A 22,206-nucleotide genomic window follows, 5' to 3' on the forward strand; every position below is an offset into this window, starting at 1 on the left:
AAATTGTAGGTACCTACCCAACAAAAAGTAGGTACTGATAAATTCAAAAAAGGTTTCTAGACCTAGGGCCAAAATTTCACCAGTAAAACTTTCAAAATTCACTCGAAGTCGCCAATATTTTCGTAGTTTTGACCATTTTTATTTATTTTTTTTTTTTTTTTTTATCAAAATCGAGTGAATTAACGTAGTTTCAATAATTTAAAATTGTCCAAATTTTTACAACGCCTACATCGGCGTGATATTTTCCATATCATGTTACTAATTGCTATGGGTTTTCGCTTCACTTAGCAAATCATCGAATGTCGTAACGATTCCTGGCAACGTTAAAGCCAGTCGACTCAGCGTAGTAAAGGCGAGGGACTGTACCGCCTCAACGAAATTAATTTTCCATCTCGTCGTCGTACCATCACGTTATCTACGATTTTCATCCGACGGTTCCAGTATTTTCAATCGACTCTTCAAAGATAAAAAATTGTATACGATTCATTACGTCTTGCTAGTCGTTTTCTCGCACCTGTGTGTGCAATCGATGATTTTCTTTTGTGATGTTGATGTAAACAGTGTAATTTGTCCGATTTGTAATTCATTCAATGATGTTAGAATTGTGTAAAATATCATGTACCCTGTAGTAACTAGTTTACGGTTACGTGACCGTTTTTTCATTTTTCCTATCTTGTTGTTTATGTTTGTTTTTGTTTAATTTTCAATCTTTATTTTTTCTTAATTTTTATTTTTTCGAAACACGTGGACCAAAATTGTAAATTTTTTCAAAAGAGGTGCTCAATTTTTAATTTTTAAGCATTTGTTATTGTTTTTATATAAAGCGCCAGTAAAAGAAGATAAAAAAGAAGTCCACTATTAATTTGTAAAAAGTGTTTGTTTTATGTATTTTGAATGTTTTTTGACGTATTTTTTGACAGTTTTCATTTTTATCAACTCTTAAATTTTTTGATGTAATTTCGCCCATTTCTGCCACAGTGCAGTACAGCTGACCTGAAACAGAATCCACTGCGATTCGAATAACGGTTCGCTCCTCTTGGCTTTTGTCTTATCTCCAATTTTGACCGGAAGGGTACTCCAGCCACTGCGCTGAAACAGAAAAATTTCGAATAGATTAGGGAAAAGTCTTCTTTTTGGAAACTGTCTCGTAAGTATACTGTACATACCTGGTACACCTGGCTCATGTGAGCTGCTCGCGCTTGCCTTCGGTTCTTGGATCGCTGGTGGGCAGTGCAGTGCACTGAGTTCAGGGGTGGTAGACGAGTGCAGTTACTTACGTACGTGGGTGAAAAGTGTATTTTCTCTGCTCCTACTTTCACACAGTGAAACACACGGGGGGCAGGGGACCGATCCTACATCGGGTCAATCACCTTACAGGTGCGTCATATAACTCTCATAATATCCGTATGTTCCTCTGTGGCTACTCTCACGAGTAAACACACGAAGGGGCATATGTGAGAGGGATATATGCCGTTCCTGTAAGGGATATTAGGGACAGATTACCACCCTTGTGGTGGTAACACTGAACAGCGTCGCGAGCTGGACGTCGAGTCCGGTGATCGGCGCTGCGGCCGTTATTCGTCATGTACTACTGTGTAGTGTCGGGTCAGTTAATTTGAGTTTATTGGGCACGTTCGCGTGAATGGTTAATTTGAACTTATTATTTCTTTGTAATGTCAATTTGAATTTATATGGTTAATTTGAGTTTATCAGTGTATTAATTGTGTTAAACGGTTTCGCCGAAGAAGGCAATTATTATATTATTGTTTCATTGTGAAATTGTGTTTAAATCGACATGTATCGTAATTGAATACATAATTCTACCAACACCGCGTGTCGTGTATTATTCTGTGTAATATTATTTACCAATCTAGCCGGGGTAAGTCTCTTCTTAATCCATTATAGGAAGTCAGCATAAAGTAATATTTCACAACCCCTAAGAAAGTTTTCTACTAAAATACTTTGGTTGGTCACAGTGAATGATAATAATAATAGGGTAATTCCACCAATTTTACACTTTTTCGCGTTCCGATTAGAATATTGTATGAGTAGTGCTCAGATTGAAATTTTTTTTGCGTGGAAGTCAATCATTGTCACCCCCTCTATCATCCCACAACATTGTTGAGTTCCTCATATACCCCCCTTAACAGTGAATTTTCCACTGCCGTGGCTGTAGTACACCTTGTTTTGAAATAATTATATTTTTATTCTCGGAAGTGAATTGAAGTTCTGCAAAAACAAATATGATTTTTCCATGTTAAAAAAGCTCGTTTAACACAGGTCACTTATAGAATTTAGCCACATGCCTCTAATAAGGTCTGAGGTGACCTCAAACCTGTGTAGTACAGTTTTATTCCACTGCCGTGGTCAATTTTTGTTTCTTTGGTATGACTAACTGTTTCACATTTTTTGTGTTCAAAAATAACTACACTGCTTCTTGTAGGTCACAAAGAATCTCATCCACCAATAAAACTTTGTTTCCAAGTAGTTCTATCTAGCTGAGGAATGAAAATCTTCAAAAACTGTGTTGTTTACATTTTTTCACCTCCACTGCCGTGGGCAATCACCAATCAAATATGTGCAGCTACAAAATTTCAAATATGCCGAAAAATATTTATTGGTAAAGTACTAAAGCAGATCCTTTACAAAAAATTTTTAAAAAATGAGTTTGAGACATCGTTGAGGAGTCTTAAATGCCAGATATTCCACTGCCGTGGGCAATTGATTTGTTTCCACTGCCGTGGCAAGTACACAATTTTTGCCTATTCATTTCTAAAAATGATCAAAAGTTGTTAATTTGACACCAATATTTCCTGATCTAACTACAACAATTACTTTATGCCTGTATTGGTGCCAAAAAATTGTAAAAATTAAATTTTTCTTGTTTTTTATTTTTTTTTCAAAAAATTTTTCCCGATTTTTTTTTATTTTTTCAATTTTTGAATTTATTTGGTGTTTTTCTTTTCAAATGTTCGCGTGTAGTTTCTATTTTTGTATTAGTTCAATTCTTGAGCCTTGCCAACGTTGAAATATGCTGCTGTTGCTGACCACAGCGTGTGTAATCCGCCATCTTGTTTGGCCACGGTAGTGGAAAATTACACTGCCGTGGCCAACCACGGCAGGTGGAAAATTTGAAATGGCTCTCCCCCCTCCCCCAAGAGGTATGAATTGAGCAGAACACTATAAGTGAAGTCTAGGGTAGGTGTACTATCAATTCCACACAAAAAAAAATTCTCAAAGCACTTTTTAAAAATTTTTTTTTAGAGGTATTTAAAAAGTGTAAAATTGGTGGAATCACCCAATAGCAGATGATTGGTTGTTGGACTGGAGAGATAACATTCCACCAATCATATGCATCTATTTCACGTTGCCAACCTATATTTTTAATGAAAAACTTTCTTAGGGGTGCTCGATATTTCTGGGCACCCTGTAATATGTACATTTTCAACGTCTGCGCATCTGTTGCATGAACATTTCAAATATCAGGAAATTATTGGTTACGAATTTAAAGACTTTTTTAAATCAAAATTTTTAGTTCGATTTCTGCGTGGTGTCTTTGGATTTCCTCGACAACTGTCACGCTCTAGGAAAGAGTTGTCCATAACGCCAGAACTACGAGTACCTATACGTGTAAGTGGGATCTGAAAAAGGTGAGCTTTTCAATGTAATTTTGAGAAGGAGTTTTTGTAAGTATGTAATATGCAAAAAGAATTTTCGATTCACAAAGTAGAATACCTACCTATTTTAGCTTCAATATGCATTCAAAAAATCGATCATGGGGTAATTATTTATTTTATAGTGTTGATGTTTGAAAATTGTCACTGAAGCCGAAGTAAGGTATTCTACTTTTTGAATCAAAAAATCTTTTTGCATACTTATTAAATCTAAAACTACTTTTCAAAATCAAAGTTGTATTTAAAATTGAAAAACTTGTTTTTTTTTCGATCCCTTTTTTCTTGACAGTTCATTTCATTCGGACCGGATGGACCGGGCATTCACGTAGAGGGCGCTAATGAGCTGCTGTAATGTTTACATTTTCAGACGGGGCTTTTCTTGTTTTCTTTACGAAAACATTGATCTGAAATTGAATGTTTGAATGGTTTAAAAGTGATAAAATAATTATTAGAGGTAATTATTTTTATTATTATTATTGCAGATTAATTTAATAGTGATCAAATCATATTTACACTTTTAACTCGTAAAAAAAAAACTGATAAGAAAATCACCGCCTGAAAGTCAAAAAGTGGCACACAAGTGCTCTACGTGAGTGTGCGGTTCGAACAAAGACCATAGGTCTTTGGGTTCAAATTAGCCAATCAGAATCGAGATGAAAACAAGGCGACGCTAGCGCTGCTCAGGGCTGTCGAATTCCTTAATCCTTATTCCTAATTAATCCTATAGTATTTTATATGGTGTTATCACTCGGTAGAATTCCCAGCGTGTTGTTAAGCGATAGGAAGAATTATCCACATTACGAGTAATGGAGTAAATCATTCCTGATCCTGTTCAAGATCTTGACGAAGCTCGATTGGTATTTAGAGTTGGAATAAGTATTAGTCTATGTTCATCTTGTCGTTCTGCAAACCTGCGTGTGAAGTATGTCGAATTATATCGAAAAAGCTGAAAACAAAGGAATCAACGATTATTCCAAGTTCGATGAAAAAAATTGTACTTACACGTGGATAATCGACAACTATCGAGCGCGAGGAGATAACTTTCAATCCCCGGCTTTCACAGCTGATGGCGATGATTTCAAGTGGCGTTTGGAACACAGAATATCGAGGTATGATTATTTTTCAAGCTACTTAGTACCTTTACCTTTACCTACCTGTAAGTTTGCCTATCCTATCCCCTCATATAAGTACTAAATTAATTCTTGAATGAGCTGTGCATACCTATTACCTACTTGAGTTTGGTCAGGTTGATTTTATTGTACGTGGCAATTACTCGTATCAACATTGGAGTATGTTGGTCCGCCATTTTCTAGCGGAATACGAATTTTTTTCAAGTCGAAAACTATGACATTTATAAAAATTTTATAGAAGTCCTTTTTTTTAGAAAAGGAAAAAATATGTCCAATTTTGTGAAAATCTTGAAATATTTCAAGCAATAGAAATATCGAACCAAAGATTTCGAAAAAACAGAAAACATAATGAAAATTTTTTTGTTTTATAATTTTTGTTGGATTTCTTAGGTTTTACTTTTACGGTATAAAATTTCAAAAATTGATCATATTTTTTCATTTTTTACAAAAAAAAAAGCATAAGAATTTGTAACATTTTTGTAAATTCCGTAGTTTTCGACTTAGTATAAAAAAATTCGCGTTCGCAAGAAAATGGCGGACCAGCATACTCCCTAACATTACATTACACTAACAAGATTTGTATTATTCGTTACAGGACAAGAATTCCCTCTTCGGTAATCATCTATTTACGTCCAGATTCTGACGCTGATTATAAAAAGTACAGCTCTGTATCTGGAAATTTGAGTGTTTCAGTGATCACCGGTAAGCTGAGGTTAGAATTTGAATATTCTTCACCTGATCAATCTTCCTTCGAGCTTATCTCTAATGAAACCGAGAAGAACCGATCTCCTGAATTTAATTTTGGCGACCTTTCTATGATTCTGAAACTGCTACAGAACGATGAAATGCATGTTGTCTGCGAATTGAAATACTCGAAAACAATCAATACTACTTCTCATGATAATTCTGCCTTCGAGTCGAGTCTATCACGTGACCTCGAACGGATTCGTATTGATGAAGATTTCAGCGATGTGACTATTTCAGTCGATGGTAAAAATTATCCGGCTCATAAATTGATTTTAGCCGCTCGAAGTTCGGTTTTCAAAGCCATGTTCAAAAATGATATGAGAGAAAGCCAGAAAAATCACATTACGATCACAGATATGGAAAAAGAAACATTCGAAGAAATGTTACACTACATTTACTCTGGAAAGGTTAGGAATTTGGAAAAATCGGCCTTCGAATTACTCCTCGTTGCGGATAAATACGACCTTGAAGAACTTAAAAACGCGTGTGAACGACTTTTGATCACAAAAATATCAGCAGAAAATGTAGGCAAGATTTTAGTACTGGCTGATATGCATAATGCTGAAGAATTAAAGGGACGTGCTCTACGATTCATTAAAGAGAATCCTGCCAATTTCGAGACAGAGATATGGAATGTTTTGACAGAATCCCGTCCTGGTTTGATGAAAGATATTCTAGCTATGTTTTTAAAGAAATGAACGATATCGTCTTAGATAATAATTCAAGAAAATGGAAGTTTAGAATGTTTACAGTTTCTTACATCTCGTTCATTTCTCAAAACACATTGTGCGATGAATTGACAGAAATTGGAAAATTTTCACGATACTCGTACTTAGTCTATAGTCTTATCTTCAGTTGACAAAAGGTTTGTTAATCCGTTTTGGGGGGGGGCTGGCTTGATTTTTCCCCTCGAAAATTAAAGGATATAAGTACATGGTATACAAGATACGAGTGCCTGTACAAATAAACTTTAGTAATTGAATGTTTTAATTGTAATGGGTCATAAGTGCCCGAACTTTAGATTACAGATCATTTTTATTTTACGTAATTTTAGCTCCTTATCCATTTTGAAAATTAATTATGTATTAGGTTGCCTACCTATCCTTTAAAAAACAGGATTTTTCAGATCATTTTCAACTTTCCGTCTCAAAATTGAGGAGATTAACGAGGTGGAAAGGAATGCATTTGAATGTACGTGTTCCAAAACTGAAACACGACATTACTTAAAATAGGTATTGAAAATTAATTTTTTAAATCTTTGATTGATATAAACTCATCTGAATGACTCGTGAAAGTTCGTCGATATTGCTGCTCGGTACCTTGAAATGAAAATAGGATTATTAAGGTTATATAAGTAAGTATCTGTAGCTAATGTGAAATTATTCTTTAAGTAGGTATGTATTTCAATTTTCAAATCTTGAATAATCCTTATACTTAATCATGGATCCTCATGAAATCATGATCATTACATGAAAAATGAAAATTAATTCATAAAAATAAATGTTCTTAAGTATTTATTGTGTCTAGAGTTATAGAATATGTGTTTTTTATAATTAAAAATGATAGGTACGAGTATGTACCAACTTATTGTGTGTTTTTGATTTTATCCAATTTGCATTTTTGTTCAAGAAAAGTAAACTGCAGGGTTATCTGCCGATCAACTTCGACATGAATTTTGGCTTCATCAAAATTGCTAAAAATTGTCAGTTTTATGCAAAAAATTTCAAAATTTCATTGTTGCAAAAAAAAATCGCGAAAAAAATAGATATTGTTTTTTGCCAGTATCCAAAAAGTCTTGTTTTTTGGCAAAATATGTAAAAAATTTTTGCTTTTCCAAAAATTGACAAAAATTTTCAAATTTTAGCAAAACTGCAAAAAATTGTGTTTCCAAAAAATTCTCTTTTTTCTAAAAATTGTCCAAAAGTTTTGCTTTTTTTTGCCAAAAGTTGCAAAAAAGGTATCTTTTCGGTGCGAATATTGACAAAAATCCTGTTCTTTGCTAAAATTTGTTGAAGTGTTGCTTTTTCAGGGAGTCTAACTAACGGTCATGGAAGTCATGAAAAAGTCATGAATTTTGCTCGAAACACACTTAAATTTTTTTTTAAAAGCCCATAAAATGAAAAAAAATCAAAAATTTGTTGAAAAAAATCAGAAAAATTAAAAATTGAAATACCTACTTGCTTACAAATTAAAAAAATCTTTCTCGTAGTTTCGAGTTATTTATTTTTTATTTTTGGAGGGGGTGAGGGGGTATTTGCATGCGGTAAAAATGTGAAAATAGGTCATGAAAAAGTGATGATTTTTTTTGTCTGGGAGTTTTTTTAAACATCCTGTTTTTCCAAAAAAAAATCGCAAAAATTCTCTAAGGTAAGGTTGGCAACGTGAATTAGATGCGTATGCATGGTGGAATGTTATCTGTCCAGTCCAACAACCAATCATGTGCTATCATTATTATCATTCACTGTGACCTGCCAAAATATTTAGCAAAAAACTTTCTTAGGGGTTCACGATATTTCTGGGCACCCTGTATGTATATATATAAGGCGCGAATAAGCAGGTGTCCGAAACATCAACCCATTCCCTATCGTTTCAAGTCTTAGCAACTTCAGAACCAATTTTTCATCCCTGCAATAAAACTTAGACAACTGTCTAGAGCTCAACTGGCAAAAAGTACTCTAGAAATTAAAGGCTGTTATTACTTCTACGTACCTACACATAAGTTACGAAAAATTCGTTTAGGTACAGTCTTTTGTACGCAGATGATATGGGCCACACAAAGAGTATTTAGGATTTTCGCAATCGTACAATAAGAGGGGGTGGGTAAAGTCCGAAAGCCTTTGTTTTATATGTACAATGTTCATTGTTCACTTCTGCAGCTGGCTAGTTGCCTGATAGTGCGCTAAGACATCTCAAACGTGATTTTCGGTTAAATTTAGCACAAATAACGGTAACGAACTTCATCAAAAAACAGCGTTCGATTCTCCTAGCGGCCGGGGGGCGGGGGGCGAAATTACATCTTATAAGAAGAGTTCTGATTGGTTGATTTAAATCTTGCGGGCGCGCGAGATTCAAACCGGTTACAAACTAACCAATCAGAATGTTTATGATGAGAGTTAGTTTGGCCCCCAGCTGTTCAGATGGCGTATTTGTTGCAACAAAAACACTCAATGTACCTACCTATTTATTTTGAGAGGAGTTCATTGCAAATAAGTACCTGTTACAGTCTGTGTGATCTGAATCCGATTCTACTCGTACATATTTTCATCTCGTTGTTCTGCAAGCTTGCGTGTGAACCATGTCGAATTATGATGAAAATAATGGAATCAATGGCAATTCGAAGTTCGATGAGAAAAAATGTGTTTATACATGGGTAATCGACAACTATCGCGCAATAGAAGATAGCTTTCAATCTCCGGTGTTTACAGCTGATGGCGATGATTTCAAATGACGTTTGGAACATAGAATCTCGAGGTATGAATTTCAAGCTACAAAGTATCTTTACCTACCTAATAACTAATAAGTTTGTCTACCCCCTCATATACGGAATTAATGCCTTGAATTAGCTACTTATGCATATTTGGAGTTGGTCAAGTTGATTAACATTGTACTTGGCAATTATATTATTAACATTGGGGTATGCTGGTCCGCCATTTTATTGTGGAAACGATATTTTTTCAAGTCGAAAACTATACCTATGGCATTTACTGAAATTATTCTAGAGTACTTTATTGTAAAAGTGAAAAAATATGGCCAATTTTGCAAAAAACTTGAAATTTCATGGAGTAGAATCTGAGATTTTGAAAAAATCTGTTTGAAAAAAAAAACATCTAAAGCATAGTATTAATTGTATAAAATGTCTAAATTAATTCAACGAATTTTTTTGATGAACATTTTTTTTAGATTTTTCAGGGTTCTATTTACAGCATGAAATTTCAAAAGGTCATATTTTTTTATTTTTTACGATAAAGGAGTCTTGTACAATTTTTGTAAATGCCATAGGTACCTAGTTTTCGACTTATAAAAAATTCGTTTTCGCAAGAAAATGATGGACCAGCATACTTATCCCCTAACAATCTAACATGACACTGACGAGATTTGTAATATTCGTTTCAGGAAAAAAGATAACGCTTCGTCAGTCGTCATCTATTTACATCCTGATTCGGACACCGATTTTCAAAAATACAGCCCTGTATCTGGAAATGTGATGATCTCACTTCTCTTTGGTAAACTGTGCTTACGAGTTAGTAAACATGTTGAATCTCCCTTTGTGCTGATTTCCGATGAAACCGGGAAGAACCGATGTCTTGAATTTAATTTTGGCGATCTTTCTATCATTCTGAAGCAGATCAATAAAATGTATGTTGTTTGCGAGTTGACATATCGAAAACAATCTATACTAAGTCTCATATATCTGCCTTGGAGTCGAGCCTACCACGTGACCTCGAACAGATTCGCATGAATGAAGATTTCAGCGATGTAACCATCTCAGTGAAAGGTAAAAATTACCCGGCTCATAAATTGATTTTAGCCGCTCGAAGTTCGGTTTTCAAAGCCATGTTTCGAAACGATATGCAAGAAAGCCAGAAGAATCGCATTGTAATCAACGATATAGAAGAAGAAACCTTTGAGGAAATGTTACACTACATTTACACCGGAAAAGTGAAGAATTTGGAAGAATCGGCCTTCGAATTACTTTCTGTTGCGGATAAATACGATCTGAAAGAATTGAAAAACGCTTGTGAAGGAATTTTACTCTCAAAATTATCAGCAGACAACGTAGGCAAGATTTTAGTACTGGCTGATATGCATAATGCTGAAGAATTAAAGGCGAATGCTCTACGATTCATCAAAGCGAAATATTCTAATTGCGGGAATTATGAAAATACGGAAATGTGGAAAATATTGACCGAATCTCGTCCTAGTTTGATGAAAGATATGCTAGCTATGGTTTTCAACAAGTAAAGGAATAATTAACGATATCGTATTAGGCAGGTATAGGTAGGTAAGGTATAGTTTTTTATTCAAAATTGACTCCGGAGATTTGGAATGTTAAGAGGTTAAGACTGAAAACATGATTTGTATATTATATTATGTATTATGTAGCCTATTATTCGTTATCAATAATCTATGGAATATAATTCTTTTTATAACCCTTGCCTGAAAATTAGTTCATACAATAATGTGTTCTTATTGGTTATTTTTTAAGAATTATATATATACCTAAGTAGGTAGGTTTATTCTTAATTTAAAATTATACTCATTATTATTGTTTCGTATGTATTTTATACAATTATTTATATCATCGTTTGATTCATTTTTATTCAATTATTATTTTATAAATATTGAAAAAGTTACCTATGCTAAAGATTTTCACTCTTTTCCCTAAAATTGTCTCTTTTTTTTTGTCATAAAATGCCAAAGAGTATCATTTTTTTGTAGGTAATTATCAAGTTGTCATGCTTTTTGCTGAAAATGTCACAGTTTTGCTTTTTATCAAAAATTCACAAAGGTTTATTTTTTAACATAAATTGCCAAAAAAGTACCTAATTTTAAGTACCTATTTAATTTCTTTGCTAAATTGTCAAAGTATTTTCAATTTTTTTTGTAATGATTTTATGAGTTATAGTATTTTGCTATCATTTTGCTGTTTTTTTTTCAACTTTTTTGGTTATACCTAAGTACTAATTTATTTGACCAGCTGCACGATGAGACGCTAAAAAAGTGGTCTCGAAATTGGGTCGTATAGTTTCTTGGATTTCTAAAAAAAGTCATGCGAACTATTGAAAAAAATGGGTCAAGATTTTGTGAAAAATTTATATAAATATTTCGACCAACATTTTTTCCAACCATTTTTAAAGAGTTTTCTGCCCAAAATTGGGTTGTGATTTTTGAAATTTTGAAAAAGGTGTCATGTAGCCTATCAAAGTGGGCTGAAATTTCGGTAGAAAAACAGAAATCTCCAACGAAGATTTTTTGTCTATTTTTGAAGAATTTTGACCTGAAAATTGGGTCATGATTGTCGTGTTTGTCGTGTCACATCGTATCCAAATTCGCGAGAATTTCAAGTAGGTATTAGGATAAAAATTTGTTTAAGCAATTATTAAGATTCTGAGCCTAGAATTATTGAGTCATGAGTTCGGGATTTATTAAGAAGTGTCATGCGTCTTACCAAAATGGGTTAAGATTTCGGGAGAAATTCAAATATTCTTATAAAAACTCATTCTGACCATTTTTGAAGAATTTTGAGCTCAAGATAGAGTTAATTTTGTGGGGTATCATGTGACCCATCAAAATGAGCCACATGAAGACGAAATTCAAGGTTGTAATAATCTGGTACTAATACTTGCTATTTTTAATGTGTTTATGTATGTTGAAAATTTAAAATGTCAGGAACTCAGTATAAGCATTACGAATTCAAATATGTAGGTACTTTTTTTTCATCGCATCGTGATACGTACAGTTCAGCCAATTTTTGGACGCAAAATTTTTCAAAGCTGCTCAGAAAAAGTTTCAATATGTACATATGTTTCTTACATGGATTTTGAATTTTACTCAATTTACTTATAGTCGGGGAGCCCATTTGAGGATAAATTGCACCCCCCCGTCGATCCTCCGGGGCAATTTTTTTCTTGAAGGGGGAGTCCTAAGGAACATTTCTAGCCCTTGTACTCAAAAAAAAAGTGGCCCTACTTACAAAATGGCGGTCATTTTGATTGACAGGTCAGCCGAAATCGCAGATTTTGCGTTCCAACATAGGACTTGCACAAAATTTTTCAAACTGTACAAAGGTAGATCGAAAGAACAAGCAAAAATTTATCACCTATCAAAATTTCAAGTACTAAAGAGCATTTTTCGATTTTTGGCGAATTTTTGAAAATCAAATTTAGGCCAAAAATGAGGGGAAAAAATCAAAATTTTACCAAATTGACCAAGAAAGCTGAAATTTGGGATACACCCTATTTTCGACGTGCCAAATCGATTGGAAACTGTTTCAAACTGTTTTGAGCAGTTCTGGAGCCTCCAGCAGATTTTTGAAACTCGAAATTCCCACAAAATTTCACCAAAATGGAGTTGGAAAGCTGAAATTTATTCTGTAAACTAATTTCAATGCGCTACGAAGTACTCCAGGGGGATTTCAAGTCCTCCTGGAGCCTCCATCAAATTTTTGAAACTTGAAATTTTCACAAAATTTCATTAAATGGCGATGGAAAGCTGAAATTTACTGTACACTCCAATTTTAACATCCTCTGAAGACGACTTCAAGTGAGTTCAAATCATTTTGGAGCCTCCAGCGACTTTTTGAAAATTACTGGAGCCGCCAGTAGATTTTTGAAACTTGAAATTCCCGCAACATTTTACCAAATGGAGTTGGCAAGCTGAAATTTACTTTGGAAACTAATTTCAATACGATATGAAGTCGACTTCCTGGTGGTTTCAAATGGTTTTAAATGATTTTGTAGCTTCCAGCTACTTTTTGGAAATTTCAATTTTCTAAAAAAGACCACATGACCTCTCAAAAAGTCGCTGGAGGCTCCAAAACGACTTGAAATCCACCAGCAGACAACTTCGTAGCGTATTGAAATTAGTTTGCAGAATGAATTTTGACTTTCCATCGCCATTTGATGAAATGTTGCGGGAATTTCAAGTTTCAAAAATCTACTGGCGGCTCCAGTAATTTTCAAAAAGTCGCTGGAGGCTCCAAAATGATTTGAACTCACTTGAAGTCGTCTTCAGAGGATGTTAAAATTGGAGTGTACAGTAAATTTCAGCTTTCCATCGCCATTTAATGAAATTTTGTGAAAATTTCAAGTTTCAAAAATTTGATGGAGGCTCCAGGAGGACTTGAAATCCCCCTGGAGTACTTCGTAGCGCATTGAAATTAGTTTACAGAATAAATTTCAGCTTTCCAACTCCATTTTGGTGAAATTTTGTGGGAATTTCGAGTTTCAAAAATCTGCTGGAGGCTCCAGAACTGCTCAAAACAGTTTGAAACAGTTTCCAATCGATTTGGCATGTCGAAAATAGGGTGTATCCCAAATTTCAGCTTTCTAGGTCAATTTGGTAAAATTTTGATTTTTTCCCTCATTTTTGGCCTAAGTAAATTTGATTTTCAAAAATTCGCCAAAAATCGAAAAATGCTCTTTAGTACTTGAAATTTTGATAGGTGATAAATTTTTGCTTGTTCTTTCGATCTACCTTTGTACAGTTTGAAAAATTTTGTGCAAGTCCTATGTTGGAACGCAAAATCTGCGATTTCGGCTGACCTGTCAATCAAAATGACCGCCATTTTGTAAGTAGGGCCACTTTTTTTTTGAGTACAAGGGCTAGAAATGTTCCTTAGGACTCCCCCTTCAAGAAAAAAATTGCCCCGGAGGATCGACGGGGGGGTGCAATTTATCCTTAAGTGGGCTCCCCGACTATTACTTAAATAGAGAAGAATTTTGTTGTGGTTCTGGTTAAAATCTAAAAAGTGTTTGAAAAAGAGATTCAAAAAACGCCCAAAAGCCAGCATTTTGAGAATCCGATTACAAAAACGTACTTGATAAAAATTTTGGATCCTGATTTTCTAGCGAAATTTCGGTTCAATTTAATGAGACTCGTGACACTTTTTCTGAAAAACCTCAAAAATCGATGACTCAATTTTGAGCTAAAATTCTCAAAAAACATTTTCGTCGAAATACATTGAATTGTCTTCATTATCTCAATCTTACTGAAGTACCTAGGTACTTAATTAATGATGGAGTGATTCAAGTGCAGTTTCGTTGGAAGTGGAGGGCAGGCAGATTTAGCCAATCATGACCAAAAAAAATCATTTGAATAATAATAACATGTGAAAATCGGCTGAATTCTTTTCGGTTTAAATTAAGTAATTTATGCCATTGACGTAATAATTACAATTAACAGCGGTGCCTGCAACATTATCGGTAGATTGATGTTATCAGCGGAATTCCTGGTGTTTCGCGTGTACGTTCACAAGTTCTGAAGTTTGATTAGATTCGAATAGAAGGAAGTGGGTACATACTTATTTGTGTAACTAAGCACTTAAGCAGTGTGTAATTGAAATTACTTGCATTGTTGTAACGTTTAAAAAGTCCAATTTTGGTCTAGGTACCTACGTAATTTCTATTGTGAGTGTTTAGAAGTTATATATTTTCACTTTTACAATCGAGTTATTTGCCAAGGAAGAATTATTCAAATTAGATCGATCGTGTTCGAAGCTCAATTTTGATTTAAGGACCTAGGTGAGTGCCTATATGTTGGGTAAATAATACATATGATCATTAATTCTCAAACGTTACTTTTATAAAACACATATGTTTAGAGTTCAGCTTATCATAAGTGTGAATGTGTGATCTGAAACTGATTTCTTGTTATTGTTCTTCAAGCTCGTGTGTGAAGTATGTCGAATTGTACCAGAAATGCAGAAATTGAAGGATCCAGCAATTATTCAATGTTCGATAAAAAAACCTGTTCTTACTTCTGGACAATCCATAACTACTCGTATCACCCACCTGAAAATCGTTTTAAAACTTACAAAGCCATTGGCGATGATTTCAAATGGCGTTTGAAACTTTTTAGGTATATACATTTCAAGCTATAGTTACCTAGTTACCTACCCGTTAGATTGAAACTTCCTGCTTTTCAAGTTCAGTTCTTTGAGAATGTCGAGTTCTTTTTTTGAATGCGTGTGTTATTAAACAAACTTGAAAGTATGTACCCTTTCTCTCCCCTCCTCCCATCCCTTCATATGCGGAACAAATTCTTTGAAATGTTCATATCATGGGTTTGGTAAAGCTTATTAATATTTATGCCATTCATCATTCATGAAATTTGTAATATTCGTTGCAGGGATCAGCTTGGGAAGCTCTACGATGGGATTTTAATCAGGCTATGTCCTCATTCCGACGATGATTTAAAAAAAATACGGTATAACACTTTGTCCGGAAACTTGAAGATTACATTGATGGGAAATGAAGGTAGGTGGAACCGTTCTGCTGAAGATTCCTTTGAGCTTGGCTTTGCTGGTTCTAGATTGAACCGATTCTTTGATCTGTATATTTGCGGTACGAGTGAAATGAATGAGCTGGCACAGCCAAGTAAATTATTTGTTTGGTGCCACATAGAATACAAGAAAAAATCCAGGCTTTCCGAGTCGAGCTTTTCACGTGACCTCGAACGCATTCGCATAGATGAAGATTTCAGCGATGTGACTATTTCAGTTAATGGTAAAAATTATCCGGCTCATAAAGTGATCTTAGCCGCGCACAGTTCGGTTTTCAAAGTCATGTTCAAAAATGATATGCAAGAAAGCCAGAAAAATTATATTATAATTACAGATATGGAACAAGAAACATTCGAAGAAATGCTACACTACATTTACACTGGGGAGATGCGAAAATTGGACGAATGGGCCTTTGAATTACTGCCCGTTGCGAATAAATACGACCTGAAAGAACTAAAAATTGCCTGTGAAGAACTTTTGCTCTCAAAAATATCTGCAGACAATGTAGGCAAGATTTTAGTACTGGCAGATATGCATAATGCTGAAGAATTAAAGGCGAATGCTCTCCGATTCATCAAAGAGAATTATTCCAATTGCGGGAATTATGAAAATACAGAGATGTGGAAAATATTGACCGAATCTCGCCCTACTTTGATGAAAGATATGTTAGCTGTGGTTTTTGAAAAGTAAATAGGCCTATTGTTTTTTGACGAGTCAAGTTGAAGACTGAATCGTGGCAAGTCAAATGAAAATAATTGAACTTGTTAGATATATACCTACGACCTACGTAAAACTTTGCATATTATTGGTTTATTTCGTTGCAACCTTTTTTTGCATTTTGTGTTTACATTTTATGGTGGTAGGTTTTTTTAAACGTATAAGAATTGTGTTCTAATTTTTGATGAGTAACGGGTAAGTACTCATCACGTATTATTTGTATTCTGAAAATTGAATCGCAAGGAGTCATAAAATGAAAAATACCTACACTTCTCGATATAACTTGAGGTAGAACGCATTTACGATTTAGGTATTATTTTTTTTCACATTTTATAGTATATTTTTTTATTGTTTTGGTGTGGTATTATTTTCAACTGTAAGGTTACCTATCAATACTTTATCTGTATAATTTTTACTCATCATATAATTACTCGTATAATTGATAGACGCGTAACTATGGCGAATTTATTTTTTCTTTGCTAGTTCGTAATTAAAATCAAGTGTTCTTATTCCGTTTTTTTTTAACGTCTTTGGTTTTTTCCAAGTGTCCTTTGAATACTTTTACTCGTGATGTGATTTTGTTAATGTTAGAAATTTAATTCTTTTTTTTTCAACATCTGAAATAATAGGAAGGTAGGGTATCTATACATATAGTATCTACATCATCTCATTCATAACCAGAGCTAATTCCTTCTTCCTGCTGTCACGTCAAGATTAGACTGCTTCTTGTCCGAATAGTCTGCAGTCCAACTGGTAAATGTGCTTTAAAAATTTGAATTTGAATCATTAGGGTGTGGATCGCAAAAAAATTGTGGGAAAATTTCGACCAAATTCAGCAAAGACCTTCATTTTGAGTTGAAATTTACTTGAAAAAAAATTTGAGTTCCTGAGATACCTCTGGAGGGGAGTTATAGGTCCTTAAAGAGGAGACATTTACGAAACAATCGTATTATTTTTGAAATGACCCCTGCCAAAAATTGTTTAATTCTTGCTGTTTAACAGAAATTCTCGCCTTTTAGCGAAATCGCTGAAAACTGTCTTTTTCTTCACTAAAATTACCCCATATTATCGTTTTTTTTTTTTTTTTTTTTGCCAGAGATTACCAAAAGTAGGTACCTATCATTTTTATGCCAATGAGGTACATTTTCAAAAAGTTCTGATTTTCGCCAAGTGTTACAGAATCATTCAAATGTGACCTTGCGACCTATCAAAATGTGTTGAAATTTCGCGAGAAATTCGACTATTCTAACGAAAATGTGTTTTTGACCAGTTTTAAAGAATTTTCAGCTAAAAATTGGGTAACGATTTTTTGGATTTTTGAAGAATTTTGGGAGCAAAATTGAGACGTGGTTTCTTGGATTTTTAAAAACGTGTCTTGCGATCTATCGTCAAACAAAATAGGTTAAAATTTTGCAAGAAATTCAAATATTTCGACAAAATTTTTTTTCAAGTAGGTACCTACCTATTTTTGAAGAATTTTCTGCCTAAAATTGGGTCGTGATTTTCGAAATTTTGAAAACGTGTCATGTAGCCTATCAAAATGGGTTAAAATTTCAGCAAAAAAATATAAATTTCTATTCAAGCTTTCTGGTCTATTTTTGTAAAAAAATTTTGAGCTCAAAATTGAGTAGTGATTATCGAGGTTGTCATGTGACTCATGTGACCTAGTATTTAAATTCGCTAGAATTTTAAATATTACGATGGAAATATTTTTAAAGCAATTGTGATGATTCTCAGCCTAGAATTGAGTCGCAATTTTTGGGATTTTTGAAGAAAATCATCATGCGATTTAACAAAATGGGTTAACATTTTGGGAGAAATTCAAATATTCCTATCATTAAAAAATTTAAAATATTTTTAATATATAAAAAAAAATACCTAATAAAATATTTTTTATAATAATGTAAAAATAAGTAATTAAAATTTTTATTTAAATGAATTACTTAGACAAAAATTTTTTAAATTGTTTATTAAAAACATTGTTTAAAGATTATAATTTTAAATATATTCTGCTCAATGATTAAAAATTAACTCATAGTAGGGTCCCAATTGCCCCAAAAAAGGCGATCCGCTCGATTGGAATGTTAAGAGCGATTTTATGATTGATTATTGTTCTACACCCATACCTAAACGAATAAATTTAGCTTGTATGCCTATTTTCCCCCCTCCCCCCCTTTCCGAGGATCCATCCCCTCAAACTTGAAAATCGCTCTATCTCTTTATATATGGGCTGTAAAAAAAAATTTCAAACAAAAGTCGTTCCTTGATGTCTTTTCTACAGTTTTAGTTATTAGCAAAATTCAGTTTGGAGCAACCCTTACCCCTCCAGAACTCAAAACTCATTTCTCAGAAAAGTCAAAATCACGTTTTTTCTATTTCTATGGGAAAATATCGAAAAAAAAATGAAAAACGAAATTTCCTTTCAAATGAGCTATATCAGGATCACCCTCTCCCCCCCCTCCTTGTGGGCCCACCATAATTGGTCCAGGTTATTCACGTGGAGACCATTGACCAATCAGATTACAGTTCACAACACAAAAATTAATAATTTAGCGGCCAACCATTTTTTTTCTTTACTCAAAGACATCAAACGACTCTTTTTGCAGATATACCTACCTATACCTATTTTTGTTTAAAATACGTTTGCAAATGAGTTCTAGCACCATACATTTCTTCAATCACTCAAATTCGAATCATTTATGTGCAAAATTGAGTTGAAAAATATTCACAATATAAAAATGTCTTATCATAATTTATTTTGGACGTACCTCCTTTTCAGAATTTATGCGAAAATCCGCCAGATGTCAGCCACTTTGCGTGAATTCGCGAATACCTTCGGCTTCGGCAATTTTAGTTTAATTATGGTTTTGGTTAGATTTGAAGACGGATGTGATAAAGTAGAATTAGGTATCTGCATCTAATGGTGTAAGCACGTGTGTAATTAAAATTGTACGTTTGTGTTGTGTTCGAAGATTGATTGTTATTTAAGAACCAAAGTAAGTACCTACCTACCTACTTTAGCTGGATTGGATATATAATTTAATCATTAAATTCTAGAATGTTACTTACGTTACTTTCGTAAAACTTGTACGTCTTCAGTTCAGCTCATTTTCATTATTAGTCTGATCTGATTCTATATCAATTTTGTTGTTCTTCAAGTTCTTGTGTGAAGTATGTCGAATAATACCAAAATTGCGGAAAGTGAATTATCCAGCAGTCATTCAATGATCGATAGAAAAACTTGTGTTTACGTTTGGACAATCCACTCATATCACATGGACGAAAATTATGCATCTTCAACTTTCGCAGGTGCTTGCGATGATTTCAAATGGTGGTTGGAACTTTTTAGGTATGCATTTCAACTTTCAAGCTACATATGTATTTAAGTATATGTAGTTACATACCTACTTGTTAGTTTGAAACTTCCTACTTGTCAAGTTCAATTTGCCGAGTTTGTCGAGTTGTTTTTTTTATATTATCATGTTTGAAAGCAGTAAATAATGAATGATCATTTTGCGAAATAAATTCGCTAAAACCGATCTTTGGCGAAGCGTTGACCCATCCAAAATAAGGTGCCTATCTACTTGTAGCACAGAAAGTGATAGGGCTTGCGATTTGATATTGGGAATGCATGTGTTATTTAGTAATCTTGAAAACATATACCCTTTCTCTTCCCTCCTTCCATCCCTTCATATGCGAAACCATTTCTTTGAACTACCTATTTGTGTCTGGATTTGGTCAAGCTTAATATGGCATTTATCATTCATGAGATTTGTATAATATTCATTGCAGGAGTGAAAACGACGAGATTATTGTCAGTCTAAGTCCTGATCGCAACAAAAATTCAGATAAGTGTAGCCCTTTGTCTGGAAACTTGAAGATTACATTGTCGAATAATGACGGTACATGGTACCGTTCCAGCGAAGCTTCATTCCAGTTTGAATTGAATAAAACGGACCCATTCTTTGAACTGGATATTTGCGATGGGAAGGAACTGAAGAATGGACTGGGATGCTCAAATAGGATATTTGTTTGGTGCCACGTAGAATACGGGTACATGAAAAAACCCGCCAGTCTTTTCGAGTTGACGAGCCTTTCGCGTGATTTCGAACGGATTCGCACGGCTGAAGATCTCAGCGATGTGACCATCTCAGTTAATGGTAAAAATTATCCGGTTCATAAAGTGATCTTAGCGGCGCGCAGTTCGGTTTTCAATGCCATGTTCAGAAATGATATGCAAGAAAACCAGAAAAATCACATTATGATCACAGATATGGAACAAGAAGCATTCGAAGAAATGTTACACTACATTTACACTGGAGAAATGCGAAGGTTAGACGAATGGGCCTTCGAATTACTCCCAGCCGCGGATAAATACGATCTTGAAGAACTGAAAAAAGGGTGTGAAGGAATTTTGATCACAAAATTATCTGCGGAGAATGTAGGCAAGATTTTAGTACTGGCAGATATGCATAATGCTGAGGAATTAAAAGCGAGTGCTCTGCGATTCATCAAAGTGAATTATTCCAATTGTGGCGATTTTGAGAATACAGAGATATGGAAAATATTGACCGAATCTCGTCCTAGTTTGATGAAAGATATGTTAGCTGTGGTTTTTGAAAAATAGGTAAAATGTTGTTTGAATTTTGGCAAGTCAAATGAAAGTTAGGTAAACTTGTAGGTTCATAAAACTTTGGAATTTCGTTATCGTTGTAACTTTTTTTGTTTAAATTTTGTAGTGGTAAGATTTTTTTTGATACATAGAAAAATTAATTAAGTAGTTCTAATTTGTAATTGATCAATTTGTTTCGTTGTCAATTTATGGAAAATATGCTCAATGTTGTTTTTAATCAGTAAAAAAAAATCCAAGATGTCTTAAATTTATTTCCAAAAAGGGTCTCGCTTTTTTGGCAAAAACGTGAATGTCCAATAACTACCGAATGGTCTGCTGTTTTTTCTTTTGAATCGTCAAAGTTTAGCTTTTTTTGAAAAAATTAAAAAGAATTCTCGCTTTTATCAAAATTTTTGAGATATCTCACTTTTTTTTCAAAAATTGCTCAAAAATTTCTTTTTTCAAACTGAAAAGTTGAATGAAAGATTTGCTTTTCGATAAAAATTGCGAAAAAAACAGCATTGATAAGTCTCGCTTTTTTTTTGTCAGAAAACTTGCGTACTTAAAAAGAATTTTTTTGGAAAAAATTACCAAAAAGTCTCATTTTTTATTTTTACAATAGAGTTGCAAAAAAACTTAATTTTTCTCATAAAAAATGCGAAAAAATATTATTTTTTGCCTAAAATTCCCCAAAAATGTTTACCTAACTTACTTTTTGATGAAATTTTCGAATTTTAAAAATTTTTTTCTGCCATAATTATTGTCAAAAAGTATCACTTTTTGGCAGTAATTTTCAAGAAGTTATGATTTTGCTAAATTTGTCAAAGTTTTGCTTTTTGTCAAAAATTCTCGGTTTTTTAAAAAAAAGGATCTTCAAATTTTTTGACATAATTTGCCAAAAAGGTATCTAATTCTTTGCTTAAATTGTCAAAGTCTCGCATTTTAAGTAGGTAGAGGAGAAGGTACAAATATGGACCCCCTCTAGCTTTTTGGCTTTAAAGGGTAGAAAAAATTATCAAATTTTTTTTCGAGTATACCATTCGAAAGGCCAAAGACTCTAGTAAGTATATTGTGTAAAAAAATTTATTTTTTTTGTTGAAAACTCACGGAGAAATTTGAAATTTAGAAAAGTGACATAAAATGGTAGAAATATGGACCCCCCTCAAAAAATGAATAAAAATTTCAGAAAATTGAACAAAAATTTATTTAAAGATGTTTTTCGATGCTTTGGACTTGTCTTCTTTATTAATAAATAATAACACTTTTCTCGGTATTCTAAAAACCATTGAATCAAAATTAGATGAAAAAAAATTTAGGGGTCCA

The 22,206-nt window shown here is 33.6% G+C and overlaps 4 protein-coding genes across 5 annotated transcripts; all 4 read left to right on the plus strand.

Moving 5' to 3' along the window:
• Positions 1 to 54: 54 nt before the first annotated feature.
• Positions 55 to 10,889, plus strand: LOC135837678 (speckle-type POZ protein-like). 2 transcript variants are annotated; one of them, XR_010557236.1, is made up of 3 exons: positions 55 to 4,783; positions 5,400 to 9,022; positions 9,665 to 10,889. XR_010557236.1 is itself a non-coding variant. In XM_065353036.1 (2 exons), the coding sequence occupies exons 1-2, from the start codon at positions 4,599 to 4,601 to the stop codon at positions 6,247 to 6,249; spliced, it is 1,035 nt and encodes a 344-aa protein (XP_065209108.1). In that variant the 5' UTR covers positions 55 to 4,598; the 3' UTR covers positions 6,250 to 9,023. The 2 variants fall into 2 exon arrangements, 1 of the variants encoding a protein (XP_065209108.1); XM_065353036.1 differs by lacking the exon at positions 9,665 to 10,889 and having other exon boundaries at positions 5,400 to 9,023.
• LOC135834161 (speckle-type POZ protein-like) lies at positions 10,007 to 10,513 on the plus strand. The gene has a single exon (XM_065348000.1). The coding sequence runs from the start codon at positions 10,007 to 10,009 to the stop codon at positions 10,511 to 10,513; it is 507 nt and encodes a 168-aa protein (XP_065204072.1).
• A 3,692-nt stretch (positions 10,890 to 14,581) lies between the features above and the next one.
• Positions 14,582 to 17,360, plus strand: LOC135837679 (speckle-type POZ protein B-like). Its single transcript, XM_065353037.1, has 3 exons — positions 14,582 to 14,793; positions 14,938 to 15,130; positions 15,401 to 17,360. The coding sequence occupies exons 2-3, from the start codon at positions 14,952 to 14,954 to the stop codon at positions 16,242 to 16,244; spliced, it is 1,023 nt and encodes a 340-aa protein (XP_065209109.1). The 5' UTR covers positions 14,582 to 14,793; positions 14,938 to 14,951; the 3' UTR covers positions 16,245 to 17,360.
• Positions 17,361 to 19,101: 1,741 nt separating this feature from the next.
• LOC135834377 (speckle-type POZ protein-like) lies at positions 19,102 to 20,919 on the plus strand. Its single transcript, XM_065348239.1, has 2 exons — positions 19,102 to 19,620; positions 20,064 to 20,919. The coding sequence occupies exons 1-2, from the start codon at positions 19,445 to 19,447 to the stop codon at positions 20,896 to 20,898; spliced, it is 1,011 nt and encodes a 336-aa protein (XP_065204311.1). The 5' UTR covers positions 19,102 to 19,444; the 3' UTR covers positions 20,899 to 20,919.
• The last annotated feature ends 1,287 nt before the right edge of the window (positions 20,920 to 22,206 follow it).

Source organism: Planococcus citri, chromosome 2 (assembly GCF_950023065.1).
Source record: "Planococcus citri chromosome 2, ihPlaCitr1.1, whole genome shotgun sequence".
NCBI lineage: Eukaryota > Metazoa > Arthropoda > Insecta > Hemiptera > Pseudococcidae > Planococcus > Planococcus citri.

Coding starts and splice junctions, on each gene's coding strand:
- LOC135837679 (XM_065353037.1), top strand. CDS start 14,952: ATGTCGAATTGTACCAGAAATGCAGAAATTGAAGGATCCAGCAATTAT. Junction 15,131..15,400: donor TGGCGTTTGAAACTTTTTAG/GTATATACATTT, acceptor TATTCGTTGCAG/GGATCAGCTTGGGAAGCTCT.
- LOC135834161 (XM_065348000.1), top strand. CDS start 10,007: ATGAATGAAGATTTCAGCGATGTAACCATCTCAGTGAAAGGTAAAAAT.
- LOC135834377 (XM_065348239.1), top strand. CDS start 19,445: ATGTCGAATAATACCAAAATTGCGGAAAGTGAATTATCCAGCAGTCAT. Junction 19,621..20,063: donor TGGTGGTTGGAACTTTTTAG/GTATGCATTTCA, acceptor TATTCATTGCAG/GAGTGAAAACGACGAGATTA.
- LOC135837678 (XM_065353036.1), top strand. CDS start 4,599: ATGTCGAATTATATCGAAAAAGCTGAAAACAAAGGAATCAACGATTAT. Junction 4,784..5,399: donor TTGGAACACAGAATATCGAG/GTATGATTATTT, acceptor TATTCGTTACAG/GACAAGAATTCCCTCTTCGG.